Source organism: Lissotriton vulgaris, chromosome 3_1 (genome assembly GCF_964263255.1).
Source record: "Lissotriton vulgaris chromosome 3_1, aLisVul1.2, whole genome shotgun sequence".
Lineage (NCBI taxonomy): Eukaryota > Metazoa > Chordata > Amphibia > Caudata > Salamandridae > Lissotriton > Lissotriton vulgaris.
The window spans coordinates 2,101,575,431-2,101,592,880 of NC_141689.1; the positions used below are offsets into that span (position 1 = coordinate 2,101,575,431).

The following is a 17,450-nucleotide window of genomic DNA, read 5'->3' on the forward strand; positions in this document are numbered from 1 at the left end:
ATCTCCCTCTACCTAAACGCTGCCCCTTCTTCTGCACCCTGAAATGCATGTTGGGAGATCCTATTTGGCACAAGATATGGAGCAGAGTAGCACTGCTCAAGCTTTGCCTCCCTATGGACATTGGAGGGCTCAATGTCCCTAACTTTGAACAATATTACTTGGCCTCCCAACTCTGGAGGGTGTCGCATTGGTTAACATGTGACAACCAGGTGGACACTGCAACACTCCTACCTCCTTGGGATTTGAAGGGAATACTTGCTTAGTTGCACCCACTTGCCAGGGCACCACCAGACATCCCCTTCGTCCAAACTATTACTGATGTTATCGCAGAGCCCTGTTCATTACAAAATCAACGACACCTTATGTCCTTGCCCTACCACTACTTGGAATGCTACGTGGACGCATATCAACTTCCCACAGGGAATTAACACAATGGCACGCAGCTGGCTTACACATCTTAGGCACCCTATATCGAGATGAGACACTCCATTCTATAGAGGACCTACTGGCTGGCTCTGAACTGCTGCCTGGTCATTTCTTCCTAAATGCTTCCTTTCTTGGGATACTAAACCAATCATGGGGACAGATACAGCAGAAACCCAGCAACGTCTCATCATCCAATACTTACATGTCCATGGGGGGAGACCAACACTGGTGGTTGGCTGTCACACTGCACATGCACACAGCACTGACACTTGACACACTGGGGCGACACTGGGACACATAGCTTGGTCACGCATGCTCCAACAGTGAATGGTGGCTTATTCTGGCCTATCCCGTCAGTGTCCAAAATTTCCAGTTTCAAATTAATTAATTACATTTTACATCAAAGAACAGCCTACCTTACCCACCACTAAATAAAGTTATTTTTACCAAAATGAAGCTGTATGCCCCCGCTGTTTGAAGCATTACTTGGAACTGGTACATAAACTCTTGTCATGCCCATCACTCACAAGCTACTGGAACAATGTGATTTTTCACTTGACACGATGCACGGAATCTTTTATGACCCATACCTGGGAGGTGTGCATCCTGGGGCATTTCTGCGGCGTTAAATAATATAGGGCAGCAACACGATTTGCAGACCATGAGCTCCTGCTGGCAAAGAGACTGATCATCCGTAAGTGGAAGGCAGCCAATCCCCTGGCGCCCTTAGCATAGGTTCTCTCCATGCTGGAGTGGGGTCAAGCGGAGATCACACTACTACACAGGGAAGAGGTGAAGGGACTCTGTACATACCCAATCTCAAACACATGGAATATGTATTTTGTTTTTGTAAATATTCTCAAAATTGTTTTCCTGTATACATATATTTCTTAGGTTGAATGTTTTCTCTAAAATTTTCTTTTTTCTTATTTTTTTCTTTTAGATTCCATGAGTGGAAGATATGTGGTAATATTTAGAATTGTATGATGCAACCATGATGCAGTGGAATGATGCGACCATGATGCAGTTCATCCTTTACAGACAAGTACTGTTTATGCATTTCCACTTCACTAGAACCACTCCAACAATTCATAATGAGTTCCCTCAACTTCTTATATTCTTCATCCTTCTCCATTGCTCCCTTCCATTCATCCTGACTAATAGCAAATTGATTGTCCACATTTACAACAAACTCCTCCAAAATTTCCACACAAGAGTGATCATCCACCGGCATCCTAGAAAGACAGTCGGCAATAACATTCTTACTGCCACGCACATATTCAACCACAAAATTGTAATCTAAAATAGACAATAACCACCTCGATATTCGAGGAGTTACACTACCATCTAGACCACATCCACCTTTGAAAATGTGGACTAAGGGTTTATGATCAGTTTTTACAACAAAAGGTAAGCCCCACAAATAGTACCTGAAATGCGCCATTCCCCAACAACAAGCTAGAGATTCCTTCTCTATGGTTAAATGTGATTTCTCTGCCCCCAGTAATCTGCGTGAAGCAAATACAATAATTGTTTCATCTTCATCTGAAACCTGCAACAAAACTGCTCCTAATCCAACATTACTAGCATCTGTAACCAATATGGATTTTTTCTTAGAGTCAAAATGCCCCAATGACGTAGCTCTGGAGAGACATATTTTTACTTTATTAAATGCATCTTCACACTCAGAATTCCATTCAAACACAGTTCCTTTCTTCAAGAGAAGTCTCATTGGTTCTACTAAATCAGCAAACTTTGGAACAAATTTCGAGCAATATTCAGCAAGACCTAAGAAGGACTTTAATTAATCCTTATTAGTAGGACAAGGAGCATCTTTCCCAGTTCTTATAATACTACCCTTCGGTCTTATACCATCAGCTGATATTTGATGACCCAAATAGTTGACTTCACTCAATCTTATTTGACACTTCTCTTTATTGATTGTCAATCCAGATTTAGGTATTCTCTGTAAAACTTCTTCCTTTAATTTATCATGCTCATCAATCGACCTCCCCACAATCATTATATCGTCTTGAAAGCATAATATTCTCTCCATCCCCTTAAATATATTTTGCATGATACGCTGGAATACAGCAGAGGCTGACGCCAAACCAAAAGGCATTCTTCGATACGAAACGCCCCCAAAGGTGTCACAAATGATGTCAAAGGACGCGACTCGGGATCTGGATTCACCTGATGGTAGGCTGAGGACATGTCTAGGACACTAAAAACACAACCTCCACCCATCATGCTTAACATTTCCCCAATATTCGATAAAGGTTGTCTATCCACCCAAATATTTCTGTTTAAATCCCTTAAATCAAAGCATAAACGAATTTTATTATCTTCCTTTGGTGCAACGACAATTGGAGATAACCAGTCCGATGACTCTATTGGTTCTATTACCTTAGCTTCCAACAATTTATCCAGGTCTTTACGAAGTGGTTCTCTCATCATGTGCGGTATTGTCCTAACTTCATGCACAATTGGTTTAGCATTTCCTTTTAAAATGGTACGGTGAGCAAACCCTTTCAACATACCTAAATTGTCAGAAAAAACATGAGAATATCTTTCCATTAACATCTTCCCCCACTCATTGTTCATAACAACATTTGCAGATACATTTTCTACATTTGGTTCTATAGTCATAAATGGTTCCACAGCATTAGGATTGAGTATAATGTTCAAATCTTTCTGATGTCGCCATCCTAACAAATTAGATCCTTTCTGAGTGACATAAACTCTACCATAAACCCCATTGTTCTTAAAGATGATGTTCATCCATTGCATGCCTAAAATATTAATCTTTGATCCACTGTACCCAACAGCTTTTACATCTGCTTGTAGAAGATTTTTCATGTCTCCATCCATTTTTTCTTGAAAGGTTTCCTTTGAAACTAGAGTAAAAAGACTACCAGAGTTGGCTATTAATCTTACAGTTCCTTTTCCCAATGTGATGTCACAATGTGTTTTTTCTAATTTTTCGGTACTCTCTATTTTTAAACTCATACCACCGTCATCTCTATTCAACACTGCATCTAAATCACATTTTTCCACAGTTTCTACAATTTGAGATGCATCTAATTCCATCCCATCAATAGTTAGGAACAATTCTTCATTTTGTTCTTCCTTGTCTTCCACTCCCTTGATACTAGTAATTTGAGTGTTTCCTTTTGATCTGCATGCCTTTGCCAAATGACCTCTTTTTCCGCATACCCTACATGTTGCATTTCTTGCTCCACATGCAAAACTTGAACTTACATGTCCTGGACACCCACACCTATAACAAATAATGGGTCGCCTTTCTCCTGCTTTAATTGGTACATTCTCATTACTTTTATTAATTGCTTTCTTGAGTACTTCTCTTTTTACTTCTTTGACTTCAGCAGGAACTTATTTTCCAACAACTACCATTGCATTTTCAGACACACCTTTTGCCTTATCAATTTCCTTGATCCAGAGAGCAGTATTTTCCATACTCCTAGCAATTTGAATAGCTTGCTCTAAAGTAGGATCCTTCAACAGGAGTTTTTCCTTTACCCTTTTATTGTTTGTGCATCTTCCTATTTGATCCCTTATCAAGGAATCACACAAACCTTGAAATTCACAAGTAACAGCCAAACCTCGAAAGGATGCTACATAAGACATAATACTTTCATTAATCTTTTGTACCCTGCAAAAGAATTTATGTTTTACAAAAACAATATTCACTATTGGGGTGAAGTGGTTTTCCAACATCTGCAATGACATATCATAAATATTCACAGGTTGACCATACCCAATGATATTTCAGGTAAATCATCATATATTCTCCTTCCTTCTACTCCCAGATTATGTAAAAGTATAGCTTGTCTCCTTACAGAACCATATTTGTCCCCCCAATCGCTAATAAGTATGTAAAAAATATGTTCCTCCAACGTTTCCATGGAATCGAAGGCTTTCCTGGAACAGGTAAAATTTTGGAGGTGCTGACATAGATTCATCAGCCATACCTGCAATTAAAAACTCAAACAACAAACTAAAAGAAGAATCTAAAATAATAGTCTAACACAATAAACTGAAATAACAATCTAAAATAATTAATTAATTAATATAATTAATTAACATAATAGACTGAAATAACAATTTAAAACAATTAAAACAATTAAATATACTTCTTTTAGTAGATGTAGTTATAAAATCTGTTGTAGATGTAGTTTTAAAGTTGAGGCCATGGGAGAAATTGGCTTTGGATGTGTTGGGTCCAATTGACAAATTGGGAAGTAATAATCGTTTTTTGGATGTGTTGGTAGATTATCATAGCAAGTGGTTTAGTTGTAAATCAATGGGTCAAGTCACTACTGCTAATGTGATAACATTTCTCAAAGAAGTCTTTTTGGAAGTGGGGGTACCGCAAACACTTGTAACAGACAATGGAGTTCAATTAGTTTCTTCTGAAATGACTAGTTTTCTTTGTGGTCTTGGAATCAGTCATGATAGAGTAGCCTTGTTCCGTCCACAAGCCAATGGACTTGTGGAAAGAGTGAACCAGATTATGATGGAATGTATTCAACTTTCTTTAGCTAAAGGATTAACATGGAAATATGAGTTACGAAGAATGATGTGGGGTCATAGGGTTACGCCTTACTCAGTGACTGGAGTTTCTCCTTTTGTTGCTTTGGAGGAGAGAGAGACGGGTACTAAAGAGTCTCCGATGTGGTTGCAGGAGTAGAATCAGGTTTGGGTTGATAGAGAAGAGATGAGGTCGAGTGTTGTAGATTGTCAGTGGCACAACAAGATAGGTTTTGACAGTAGAATGGGTGCCAAGGAGTTGGTGTTTAAGGAAGGTGATTGGGTAGTAATAAGAAGATTTGGATTTGTTAAGAAAGGAGAGAGCAAGTTTTCTCAGCCGCATAAAGTGATCTCTGTTAGAGGTTCTGTGGCTGAATTGGATGATGGCAGGAAGTGGAGTTTTGGGGATTTGTGCAAAGTATCTAACTTATAAAGATGTTGTTTTTATATAGATATTCTGCTCTTTTGTAAATGTGTTAAAATGTGTATACCTGCAATACATGTATTCATAGGTTTAATGTTTTCTCAATTATTATTTTTCTTTTAGATTCCATAAGGGGGAAGATATGTGGTAATATTTAAAATTGTATGAGGTAACTGTGATGCAGTGGAATTGCATCACAATTAAAGTTCCAATGATAGCCAGTATTGACTTGTATAGCTGAAGGTTGATGCATGTAAATCTGTGCTCCATTAAAGATACTTCAAGAATTAATCAGTAGTTTCCTGTTTGGATTACCACATATTCCCTTTTGGAAAACCTTTGTGAGGGAGCTCCAACAGTTCCACACCCCACTTGATGACTCCTGCAACACGCACTCTCCATCCCCCCATGTCCCCACCATTCAACACTAAGTATTGGCTATGAAACCTGGGTATGGCCCATCATCTGACGCTACCATGTATAGCCTCAGTGGCCCCTTTTGGATTCACAACCCTTGTGCTGTTTCTTATGCTGTCATCACGAGCGAGCGTAGTTCTTATCTGGGTTTAATACTGATATGTTTATTGTTTACTCATTTATTCTAATCTTTATTTGAATGCGTTGGATTATAAATATTGATCACAATTTCATAACTGGACACCTAGATTTCAACAGGCCAACCTATACGAACTATGAATTCCCGTTTGATAACTTAATTGTTGTCACTTTTTTCCATGTAGTCCTAACCAGAGGCCTACATGTGGACGGCTGACCTGTTTTATTAGTGTTGTCACTTGTGGTTTATCTGGTTCTGCTTTTTGTGGACACATCATTATCCTGCACACTTTGATGTACCCTGACAGATGTTCTGTGTTTGAATTGTACTTGTATACAAAAATTGAAAACTGCTAATAAAACCATTCAAAAGAGAGGATTGAAAAGGAACCTGCAATTCACAAGTCTGCCCACTGCCAGTGAGACTGGAGGATGCAATCCGCTGAGCCGTGAGAACCTGACATGCCCAATCAGAGTGCCTTCGCCTTTGCGCTTCAGTTTCAATTGGCCCGACGTGGAGGTAGGGATGCAGGGTTGCCCGAACTAGTCCCGGAACACTATTGCTCACAATGTGCAATTTAAGACTGCACACGCGTGCTCTCAGATCACCAGTAGCTTCTCCCAGGTAACACCAATGTCTGAACAAAACATTGCTTGAGAACTTGAATAGGAGAGTTTGAAAGGTCTTTGTTGAGATTATGGCAACCCATTTAAGAAACCTGTAATTCGGTCTGAAGAAGATTGAACAACAGGTCACAGAACTTAGGAAAGCTGCTCCCTTTCACCAGAAGGACACTTCACCTTTGTTAAATTAAATGTTTCTGTTTGTCTGTGTAGTAACCCAATAGCATTCCTAGAAAATGTCCTTAATGTGGTACTGAGTTGTGGTGTGATTAACGTGTGTCTCTTTATCCTTAATAGAATAGCACTTGGTTGCCATTAACCTTCTGTCTCTATTGTTTGACTGCTCCTAGTCTCTCTCTCCCACACTATCTCCCTGAGATGATTTGGGATGCTCAGCCTGGCTACCACAAGAGTCAAGTGCAGTAAGAATGTACTTAGCAGTTCCAGAGCAAGATAAACTTCAGGACACCTGAGTCAACAGACCGCATATGACAATGAGAACAGGATCTAACACGCTTACAATTGAAACAATAAATTAAAAGGTTGCCATTTATTCATTTCAAACAGTATTGTACTTGTGGGGCTCTAGACTACACCAAAGTAGACAAAAGGTTTCAGACACAGCAGATGTTTTAACTTAATAAATGTACCTATGTAAGAATGGTCAAAACAGAAGGTCAATCTCATATCATATTAACTTAAGTATTCTTTTAATTTTCTGATTAGTGCTTAAATAGTAGGTCACTCAATATCACTATTCAGTGTGTGCATGGTTAAGATGTCTGTAATTTATTCTAAGCAACATATTGTGGTCACATTCAGGCTCTTTGGAAATAATGACGTCTCTTTGCAAAATTGTGTAAATGTTTATTCAAATGTGATGAGAGTATAAAATATATAGAAGACAAAATACAAATCCAGAAACGCAGGCAAATCACACTTAGTTATAGAGCCCGATTTTGAACAGAAAAGAAGGAAATAAACATTTTGAACACATAGAAAACAAAATGCTAAGAGCACAACATATAGCTTGCCCCAGTGCCTTTATACTAAGCAACAAGGATGCTTGCAGCGGGTCTGCGAGGCAAGAGGTTTAAAAAGGAATGTCACAAAAGTCTGTTTTATATACATTTTACATATGTATATATATGCACTATAAAACACAATTCCACTAAACTGTAATTTTATTTCAAAGTATAAAATAAAATTTAAAGCAAACACCACATCCTTCGGCAAACGGTTATGTCTTGGTGATATAGTGATACTGAATGTTCATACATTAGAGAACAACCACACTGAGTTTCTTTGAACAGTGCCTGGTATCGATTTTAAAACCTTTACTTATGTTATGGTACACCACGATGAAAGGATGAAAGGCAAAATACATCAGGCTTTGTAGTGATGAATGCCTCCCATAAATAATATTTTGGCCACCGTAAGTCACACCTTGGAGCAAATTAGTGACCTATTTCAGAAACCATCTGTAAATCTGCATTCCTTGGGTGTATATGAAATGTGTGAGGAATCTTAGGAGGTAGTACAGGCAAATTCTTTCTCTTCTGGACCACAGAAAATTCGATGATGATGCACCGGCCTGCAAAATAATGTCTCGATGTTCTCTCTCTTTTGGCCTGGCCATTAATGAGGCAAGTATTCTTGATTTCATTTGTAGAGCTACTCTGAAACGCTGTCTAAACAGCTTGATTATTGGTTAAAAGAGCAAATAAAAGTTTACTGCCAGTCGAATTATATTTCTTGTTTTTCTCCTTCCCAATCCTGTGCTTCACAGATGACCACAAGGAGAGAGCCACAGACCAGCCCTAATCAGAAATGTATTCTAAACACCTCCAAACCAGAATAAACACAAAACCAAAAGAATTACAAAATAACACGAAAAAGTAAAACAGGAACGGATGAAGCATTAAAACATCTGAATTAAAACATGATGTGACCAGGTTTCACCTTCCAGTAACTTAAAGTCCACTTTGGGAGTGCTGATGTGCAGGTCCTCTCCTTTTGTAGGAATTTACAAAACAAACACTTGTCACATGCAATATTATGAAATATCTTAATTATCATTTTGATCATGGATAACACTGTATTGAGAAACCATTATGCACAAACGCCAAAGGTCATATTAATTTCTATCAACTTAAGTAACTTTGGCTTTAAGATCAAGTCTCCTGCTTCGATCATTCACATGTTAGATTTGGCAACATGTTCTGCATATAGGTAACCCCATATACATGTAATGAATGGTACCCTTATTGAGTAGGTTCATCTCTATCCTCAGCTTGTGGAAACATCGTCAGCCTTTAATACCCCTATGTACCACTTGGCTGGGATCACAATATGTAAATGTTTCTAGAACAATGCGCATTGCAGGTGAGATAAAGCGTGCTGCGAGTTGGTAATATAGAGGTACTAGGGCTTAGACAACAGATGTGTTGCAAGGACTTTCCACTGAGTTCTGAATCTAGCAACTTAGTCCTTGAGTCTGATCTTAAGAGGGTCAATCTCAGTCAGTAAAATAACTAAACCTAGATTTGAACTTGGAAAAAACTGACAATCTCTGACAGTGTATTTCAAGATTACATCTTTTTTGATCGAATTGGCACTCGAATTTACACTAAGTACATAGGCAAGGAACAAAAAAAGTAGTTCTAGTGGAAAGGAGCTTGGTCACAGCAACAGAGGATAAATAATGTTGTGTATTATAAATAAAAAGAGGGCTCAGTAATCAAAGTAGGAAATGAGGGAGAGCTGCATAGCTGACGTGTACAAAAGCATCTATACATGTCTATAAACACCGTTAAAACCACAATTGTATCAACTCACAGCCCATCATTGTACCAGGAAAACTTTAAGGATTTGGTATGTAATGAACAATGAAGCTCTAAGATAGCTTGACTGTATGTGCTCACGTTACATATATGGGAAAACAGATGTTCTTGTTTTGGTTAAACATGATTAAGTATTTCAGATTCAAGCACTCCTTGCATAACTATGTTGTAGCTTGATAGGCACACTGCTTTGATAATATCTGATTCTAACAAGAGGTTGGCTCTCACTATCACTCCATTCACGTTCCAACTTTGTTAGTCAAGTACAAGTCTTCTTCAGAGACGAGATGAGAGTTTTTGGCTGGTCTAGTTATGCTGAAAGTCACAACTTTTGCTTGAGCACCATGAGCACAATTTATAAATATACTTTAATGGCATAATTCTACTGCTCATATGCTTCTTCCAAAAATGTTAATGATTGTATAACATTTAAGAGGTTTACAAAATCCCTCAAATATATATATCTGATCTACAAACAAATGTGGATTTATTTACATAAGCCTAACTATAATTCAACAGATGATTGCTGGTACATAATCTTCAAGTGTACAGTTAACGATAAGATGCAATGGGAATACTTATTCATCAACTCCACCTGTAAACATGGTTTTGGGGATTTATCACACCTCATTTACACACCAGCTCCAACAAATGAAGGTTAATGAAAATGGAACAATTCACTGGAATACCTGCAAATGATCACACAGTTAAGACACATTTCAAATCCTCACCATCCTGCCTCTTTCCTGCGAACACTCGTTTCTCTTACTTTAACTGTAAATTTAAGGTATAGGAAATATGCAAACGTAACATATTTTCCACTGTTGTATGTGCAATTTACATTCAAAACATTCTAGTAATTCCGGTTCATGAAATACGGATGTGGCGTTTAAGAATGAGAATGCAATGTTAGTTCTCTTTAGCATTTGTGAATCGGTCTCCTGAATTAAGAAATGGTGGTTCTTTCTTGGGACTTTTCATGCACACAGGTTCTACCCTTGTTGATTCTGCGGTGAAATATTTCCATCCATGGCTTCTGTGGTGTGTAAATTACCACATGGATAGTATTCTCTATGACACAGCTGACTCCATAAGGATGAAATACTTTAACAGTTTTTTACACCCCACTGCCAATATATTTTCAGTTATGTCTAAAAAGTGAGATTAGAACAAAATAAAATTGAGGTTGTGTCAAGGGAAGTTTTTTCAATATTATATTGTCAACTGCAGCATAAAAAAACAGGGTAATAGAAAATACATCACAGGTATCTGTTTGGGGTTTACTTTGTCCAAAACATTAATAATAGATCAGCGTGCAATGAGAAAAATAAAACTCATCTTATGCTTAAATACCCGCCTGCCCTTCCACCCTGACCATTTTTAAAGTGACAACAACTTCATCTGTGCAGGTTTTGTTTTAGGAATTCTCACTACAAAAAACATATCTGGTCTCGGAGTGGATGCAACAACCCTTTCTTAAATTTCATGTTTACCTTAGTCGATTTAAAGAGTTAAAATAGGTACATAAAGAATATGATCTTAGACGTTTATGCAATTTGGATACCAAGAAATTGCTTGCATCAGCTCATATTATATTTTTAAAAAGCACAACACACACTAGAGTTATAAAAACTTGCTAATAAGCTCCATTTCGAGGGCAAAAGCATTGCCATTCACATTATCTTAAGTGAGGTCTGAGATACTCTTGAAAAGTATGAAGCACCATTGAAGATGATTGATCTCGATGGAAAGACCCGCAAAGACATCCAGTCAATTAGAGTCCTGTTGGGAGAAATATTCAGATACATTAGAGTATGTCTGCTGTTGCATATGAACCATGTTACACGCAGACCAAATATTGAAACCAGTGTTGTTGTTTTTATGGTTTGGATGCATTTCTATTGGTGGATATTGTAAAGAGGGGTAACTAATAATTGTAACAGAACATACGCCCAGGAGTGTGCTATTACAGTGCCCACCCAAAGGTCTGCATTGTACATTTGGATGGGAGCACGGTGGTGATGTAGTAGGCGGGGGGACTGACACGCTGGGTAGGGAAGCAAGTTATTAGGTCATGAGGATATAACACTGTATATCGGAATCTCAAAATTGAAGCATATTTGCATGGGTAAATGATCATGGTAGGGAAACAATGAGAGAAGTAGTAGGCCGGTAATCTTATAAAGTGAGGTGGTGGGGTGAGTAGCCATCCTGAATTTCACCAAGGGAATATGTCCGACTTCTCTACGGTTTTGTACATTTTATACTACCATTTTAAAACACATTGGCTTCAAAGCCATAGTCTGTACAAGAAGTTCTGCAAAGGCGCACAGTAAATATTAAAATAATTCCAAGGTGTGCCAGATACGTCTAACCCTCACCAGAGGTACTGGAGACATATTTAGCATCTTTATTCACTTCTGTGGTTCAGCTCTTTTCAGGTTGCCATCCAGACCATTAAAATTAGATTTTGCATATGCATAATGACTGACAATGCAATGGGATGTCCACCAAGAAGCACCCACCCAACTTAAGGAACTGTTAAGTGTCTAGAAGTATGCTGTTATGTTATCTTATGCATAGTTGTAGAGTGCATGATAACCCGCAAGGGTATCCTGGCATTGAGCAGGTGTTTGGGCCTCTTCTCGAGGTCTTTGGGGGGGGGGGGGGAGGGTGGGGGGGGGGGTTACGCAACAAAGCAAGTCTTCACCTTCTTGCAAACTCAAGAAGGGAGGAGGGGGCTCTGATGTGTAGCTGGAGGTTAATCCAAGCTTTAGGAGTGATGTATGAGAATGCTCAACATCCATCTTTGTATCTGTGTATGTGTGAGATGGGTGTGAGTAGGAGTCCTGCTGAGCTGAGGTGTCTGGCTGGTTGATTAAAGGAAATGTAATTGTTTAGGTAGTCCAGCCTGTGCTGTGTAGTGCTTTCAATGTGTGGGTCAGGAGTTTTAGCTGAGTACATATGTGTATTGAGAGCCTGAAGTGTGGTCTGGTGTAAGTCCTTCATAGAAGATTGTGAATGAGTGTGACTGCTATGTTCTGGATGGTTTGTACTCGTCTAGTGAGTTGCTTGGTTATACGGGCTTAGAGGGCATTCCTGTGGTCCAGCCTAGTAGTCACGAGGTTGTGAGGTATGGTTTTTTAGGTGTTTCTCGGGGGCCATTTGAAGATTTTCCTCTGCATCCACAGAGTGTGGAAGCAGGAAGCTGCAAAGCCATTGGCTTGTGTGGCCATGTCCAGTTTGTTGTCAGTGATAGCAGGCACAGGCATATACCAAGTGGGCTGGAAGGGTGTGGACTAGTTTTGGAGCAGTGGGGGCACGTTTGTGGGAGGAGGCCGGTTTTGCAGCAGTGCTGCACTATCGGCCCTCTGTAATAAAAGCAGCAGCAGTGCTTCACACTACCACCCCTCTCCACCCAGAAGCCTGTGCTTCTCACTAGGACACCCCGCACCAAACTCCCCCTCGTCCCCCACCCCCCCGGTGGCCTGAGGTAGACTTGCCAGCAGGTGGAGTCCCAGGGAGAGATTCTTTTTCAGAAGATCACCACTTCTGTCATGTTGGTGTTGAATTAGAGACATATGGACTTAATCCAGGCTGAGACCTCAGTCATACAGGCATTGGACTTGCTCCTTTTGTCAGGCTTTTATATGAGACAGATAGTATGAGTTGTATATTGTTAGTGTATCAGAGGATGTTGATGTTGTGGGTGCGTATGACATTGGCTAATAGAGTCATATATGTGTGGAAGAGGGTGGGGCTGCAGGATGAACACTGAGGCCCTCCGCAAATGTGTTTCATGGTTTCTCAAGTGTACGGTGGGAGGCTGACCATCAGAGTTCTATCCTTCAGCAAGGAGCAGATCCAGTGGTTAGCAGGTCCTTGAATGCAGATGTCCTGTAGGCGTCTGATGAGGGTGGGTTGTGTTCCTGTGTCAAAAGCTGCTGAGAGGCCCAGAAGGATGAGGGTCTCAGTCTCTCCTCCGTCTAAGATCATGCAGATGTCGTCTGTTGTTGAAATGAGTGCTATTTCCATGCAGTGGTTGGGTCTGAATCTAGATTGAGTAACGTCTAGGAGCTGGTGGCTAATGATGTGGTAGGTAAGGTGTCCGTTAACGAGTTTCACTGAAACCTTGGCCGGGTATGGTAGGACGGAGATTGGTTTGTAGTTGGTGAGCTTGGTTGGGTCTACCAAGGGTTTCTTTAGCATGGTGATAACTGCAGAATGTTTCTAGGCTTACAGAAATGTGGTTGAGTCAATACAGGCATTGAGGATCAGGGTAAGGACTTTGCTGATTGCGGTGAGTCCCTTGCTGAAGGCAAATTTCTGACAGGACTCCAAAGTGGATGGACTTCATGGTGGCTGCAGTTTCATCTATAGTGGTGGTGGTGGAAAATGAGGTCAGGACCTGTCCTTTGTTTAAGGTGGAGAAACTTGGAGTAGTGACAAAGGGGTCCGGTTGTGGGTCGAAGTTGCCGTATATGAATGATGTATGGAATCCTCCTGTGAGCGACTGTGATACCAAATTCTCTGGGGATACTGTTCAACATTCAAGAATACTACCTGCCTTTCACCCAGAGACACTCATCTAACTAGAAGTCCTTTTGATTATGAAGGTGTATATCATAAAGATACCACACAGAAGTAAAGTTGCATACCCCACTTGAAGCACAGATGAACATTTAAAAGTGTTATGTGTCACCTGTACAGAGGTGGCAGAGACTCCCACCCAACAAGAAGAAATTACACAGTTCAGGCTCATACCAGGAAAACAGCTCATCTTCTATGAAGGTTTGGATGTGTCTGGGGATCATAAGTGATTAGTAAAAACTTGAGTGTAAAGCCCTTTCTTGATAGATAATTAAGATTGTGTTTCAGAAGTAATGCCTTGCAGTAATTACCTTAAACATCAAGGTCAATATTTTTAATGTGATGCTGATTTTAAGAAGTAGGAAGTGCAGACTTCTTTGTCTGCGGCAATGAAAGTAATCTTGTTAGCACCAATCACAAATAAGTTAATCCTTGCTGTTAACATCAGCCGCCATCGGCCACGAGGAATCGAGGGACGCACCCCCTAATCCTCCCAATAAAAATGTGCATGCATAGGAAGCGCAGCGGACGAGCGCAGCGGGCGCGATGAATGCACGCCGAAGGCGAGCATAAGGCAAGCTCGTCTGCGCTCGTCCGTGCCGAGTCCGGGCCCAGGGCCAGAACCCCTGCGCCCCAAACCACAGACCGCATACTTTATAGCGCGGACCTCCTTCACAGTCTGAGGGTTCCCACGAGCAACCACAGTTGTCGCAGATATCACGCTGATAACGTGCCTCAGCTCTGCCCCGAGTGTCATAAACCCCTCAAACACAATACAACCACCAAGCCGTTATACGATTTCCGTATGTTCTTATTGAACTGCCGCTCCCTCCCCAAACATACAGCCGAAATAACGCTCTTAATAGAAGAACACTCACCTGATATTCTGTTCCTAACAGAAACCTGGCTCTCCCCGGAAGCCGACCGGGCCGCAATAGCTGCGCTTCCATCAGGTTTCCAAATCTTGCGCCAGGACCGGTCTAAAGGGAGAGGAGGAGGTCTGGCCATAATCCACAAAGAACAGTTTCACTGCCGAGTGGTCTCTGAAACCATTCTAGACTGTGATAGCCTAACTTTTAACATCGCACTGTCACCTAATAAGTGCCTCTCAGGCACTTTGATCTACCGACCTAGCCCCCCTAGGCAGTTCAACGTCAGCCTACCCTCAAATGTATCTGAACGCATTAATTCCTCATCCAACTTCATCTTGTTAGGTGATTTTAACTTTCACTTTGATTCAGCCTCTGACCTCACTGCCTCGACTTTAGCAGATGACCTAGCAGCCCTGCTACTTTCACAACGGGTCACCTCGCCCACCCATGTGAAGGGCCACTTGCTTGACCCAGTTTTTAGCAACTGCACTGACCTCCTAACCAGCCCTCCCATGCCCCTTCCCTGGACGGACCATTTCTTGATCCCAATCAACTGGACTATCTCTAAACCCCCTGAACCTACTCCCACCACAAGACTTACGAGAGCTTGGTCCCATCTAACAGTTGACAATTGGACTAACACACTTATGGAGAATCCACCCCTGATCACCGACAACCCCGGTCTAGCTAACCAGGCATACGTTAATTGGATCTCCCAATCTCTCGACATTGTCCTTCCGAAAAAAGAAATCACGCTTAAACGCCTCCATAAAACTGCCCCGTGGTACACGGAGACTTTGAGAGACAAAAAACGTCTTTGTAGGAAATACGAAAGACGATGGCGAACCGACTATTCATCGGAACATAAAATACTTTATCGAGAATCTATTAGCGACTACAAAAGTCTGATAAAAGAAGCCCAGGCCGCTTACTTCTCGGAGAAAATTGTGCTCGCAAAATCCAAACCTAAAGAAATGTTTACAATCATAAAAGAACTTACTAAACAACCGCCCAGTCTACTGATGGACAAATCCACCTCCCACTGCAATAAAGTTGCCGAATTTTTTCACCAGAAAATCAGCTCCATCTACTCGGCCTTCCCCCCGAACAATCTCTCCCCTCCTATCCCCTCCCTACACTCCACTGAATCACCCCCCAGCCTACAGCTACCTACGCTGTCTCATTTTCCCCCATTGGAAGTTGCCTCGCTTGAACCTTTGGCACGCAAAGTCAAATCCGGGTCCCCCAATGATCCAGCCCCTCTGGAGATAATAATGGCTGCCCCACAGACCACCTTACCCATATTAATGGAGGTTTTAAATACCTCCATCTCCACGGGTACGGTCCCCATAGTTTGGAAGCAGGCTATGGTGAGAGCCCTGCTAAAAAAGCCCAATCTGGACCCCACGGATCTAAGCAACTACCGCCCCATATCCCTGCTCCCCTGGGCAAGAAAGATCCTGGAGAAATACATAAATCACCAGCTAATAAACTTCCTTGAAGACCACAATCTATTGGACCCCACCCAAACCGGCTTCAGACCCAAACATGGGACCGAGACCGCCCTCCTCATGGTCACCGAGGAGGCTAGAAAAATCTTAGATCAGGGAGGATCAGTGGCAGTGATCCCCCTTGATCTCAGTGCGGCCTTCGATACGGTCAGCCATGTCACCCTGCTGCACCGCATGTCCCAGGTCTGGATCAAGGGTAAAGCGTGGTCCTGGTTTCGGTCATTCTTGGAAGACAAATCCTTCCAGGTGTTCGAAGGCGATTCGGTCTCCACCAGCAGACCTTTGAAATGCGGTGTTCCCCAAGGCTCCTCTCTAAGCCCTGCACTTTTTAACCTGTAAATGAGGCCACTGGCCAATGTCGTCCGCCCGTTCGGGATTAAGATCATTTCCTATGCGGACGACACGCAGCTTGTGGTCTCCCTGACACAGGAAACCAATCTACCTGTACAGGGCGGGCTTAGAGAGTATCTGGAGGATGTAAAGGCTTGGATGTCCCAATCGTCCTTAAAATTAAATGGAGACAAAACCGAGCTTATGGTCCTCGGCAAATCTGTCCCTAGCTTCCCGGCCGCCCTCTGGCCACCCAGCATGGGCCCTCCACCAACCCCCAAAAACAGCATCAAAAGCCTGGGAATATGGATGGACAGATCCCTTTCCTTCAACGTACAATCCACGAAACTCTCGGCTACCTGCTTTGGCATCATGAAGATGCTTAGGAAAATGTTCCCTCTCCTCCCCATGGAAGCCAGACAAGCAGTGGTACAAGGCCTGATCCAATCCCGCCTTGATTTTAATAATGTTCTTTACCTCGACGCCCCGGAATCCACCTTGAGAAGGCTGCAGACTGTGCAGAACTGCGCTGCACGCATGTTACTCGACCTCCCCCGCAGACAGTCAGTAAGGTCCGGGCTGGCTACTCTCCACTGGCTACCGGTGCGCCAGGGAGTTATGTTCAAAGCCATGTGCATAGCCCACCAGTCATTCTGGAACTCTGGCCCCAGGATCACACAGGACCTAATCAATCATTACAGGCCCAATAGGAACCTAAGATCTA

At 41.6% G+C, this 17,450-nt stretch overlaps 1 protein-coding gene across 1 annotated transcript in view; it reads right to left on the minus strand.

Annotated features, from left to right (window-relative positions):
* Positions 1–7,434: 7,434 nt before the first annotated feature.
* SPATA18 (spermatogenesis associated 18) overlaps positions 7,435–17,450 on the minus strand; it is a 193,995-nt gene continuing 183,979 nt past the window's right edge. The window contains exon 13 of the mRNA XM_086962653.1: positions 7,435–11,205. Within this exon, the coding sequence (XP_086818779.1) occupies positions 11,198–11,205 (8 nt within the window). The 3' untranslated portion in view covers positions 7,435–11,197. The remainder of the gene's footprint in view (positions 11,206–17,450) is intronic.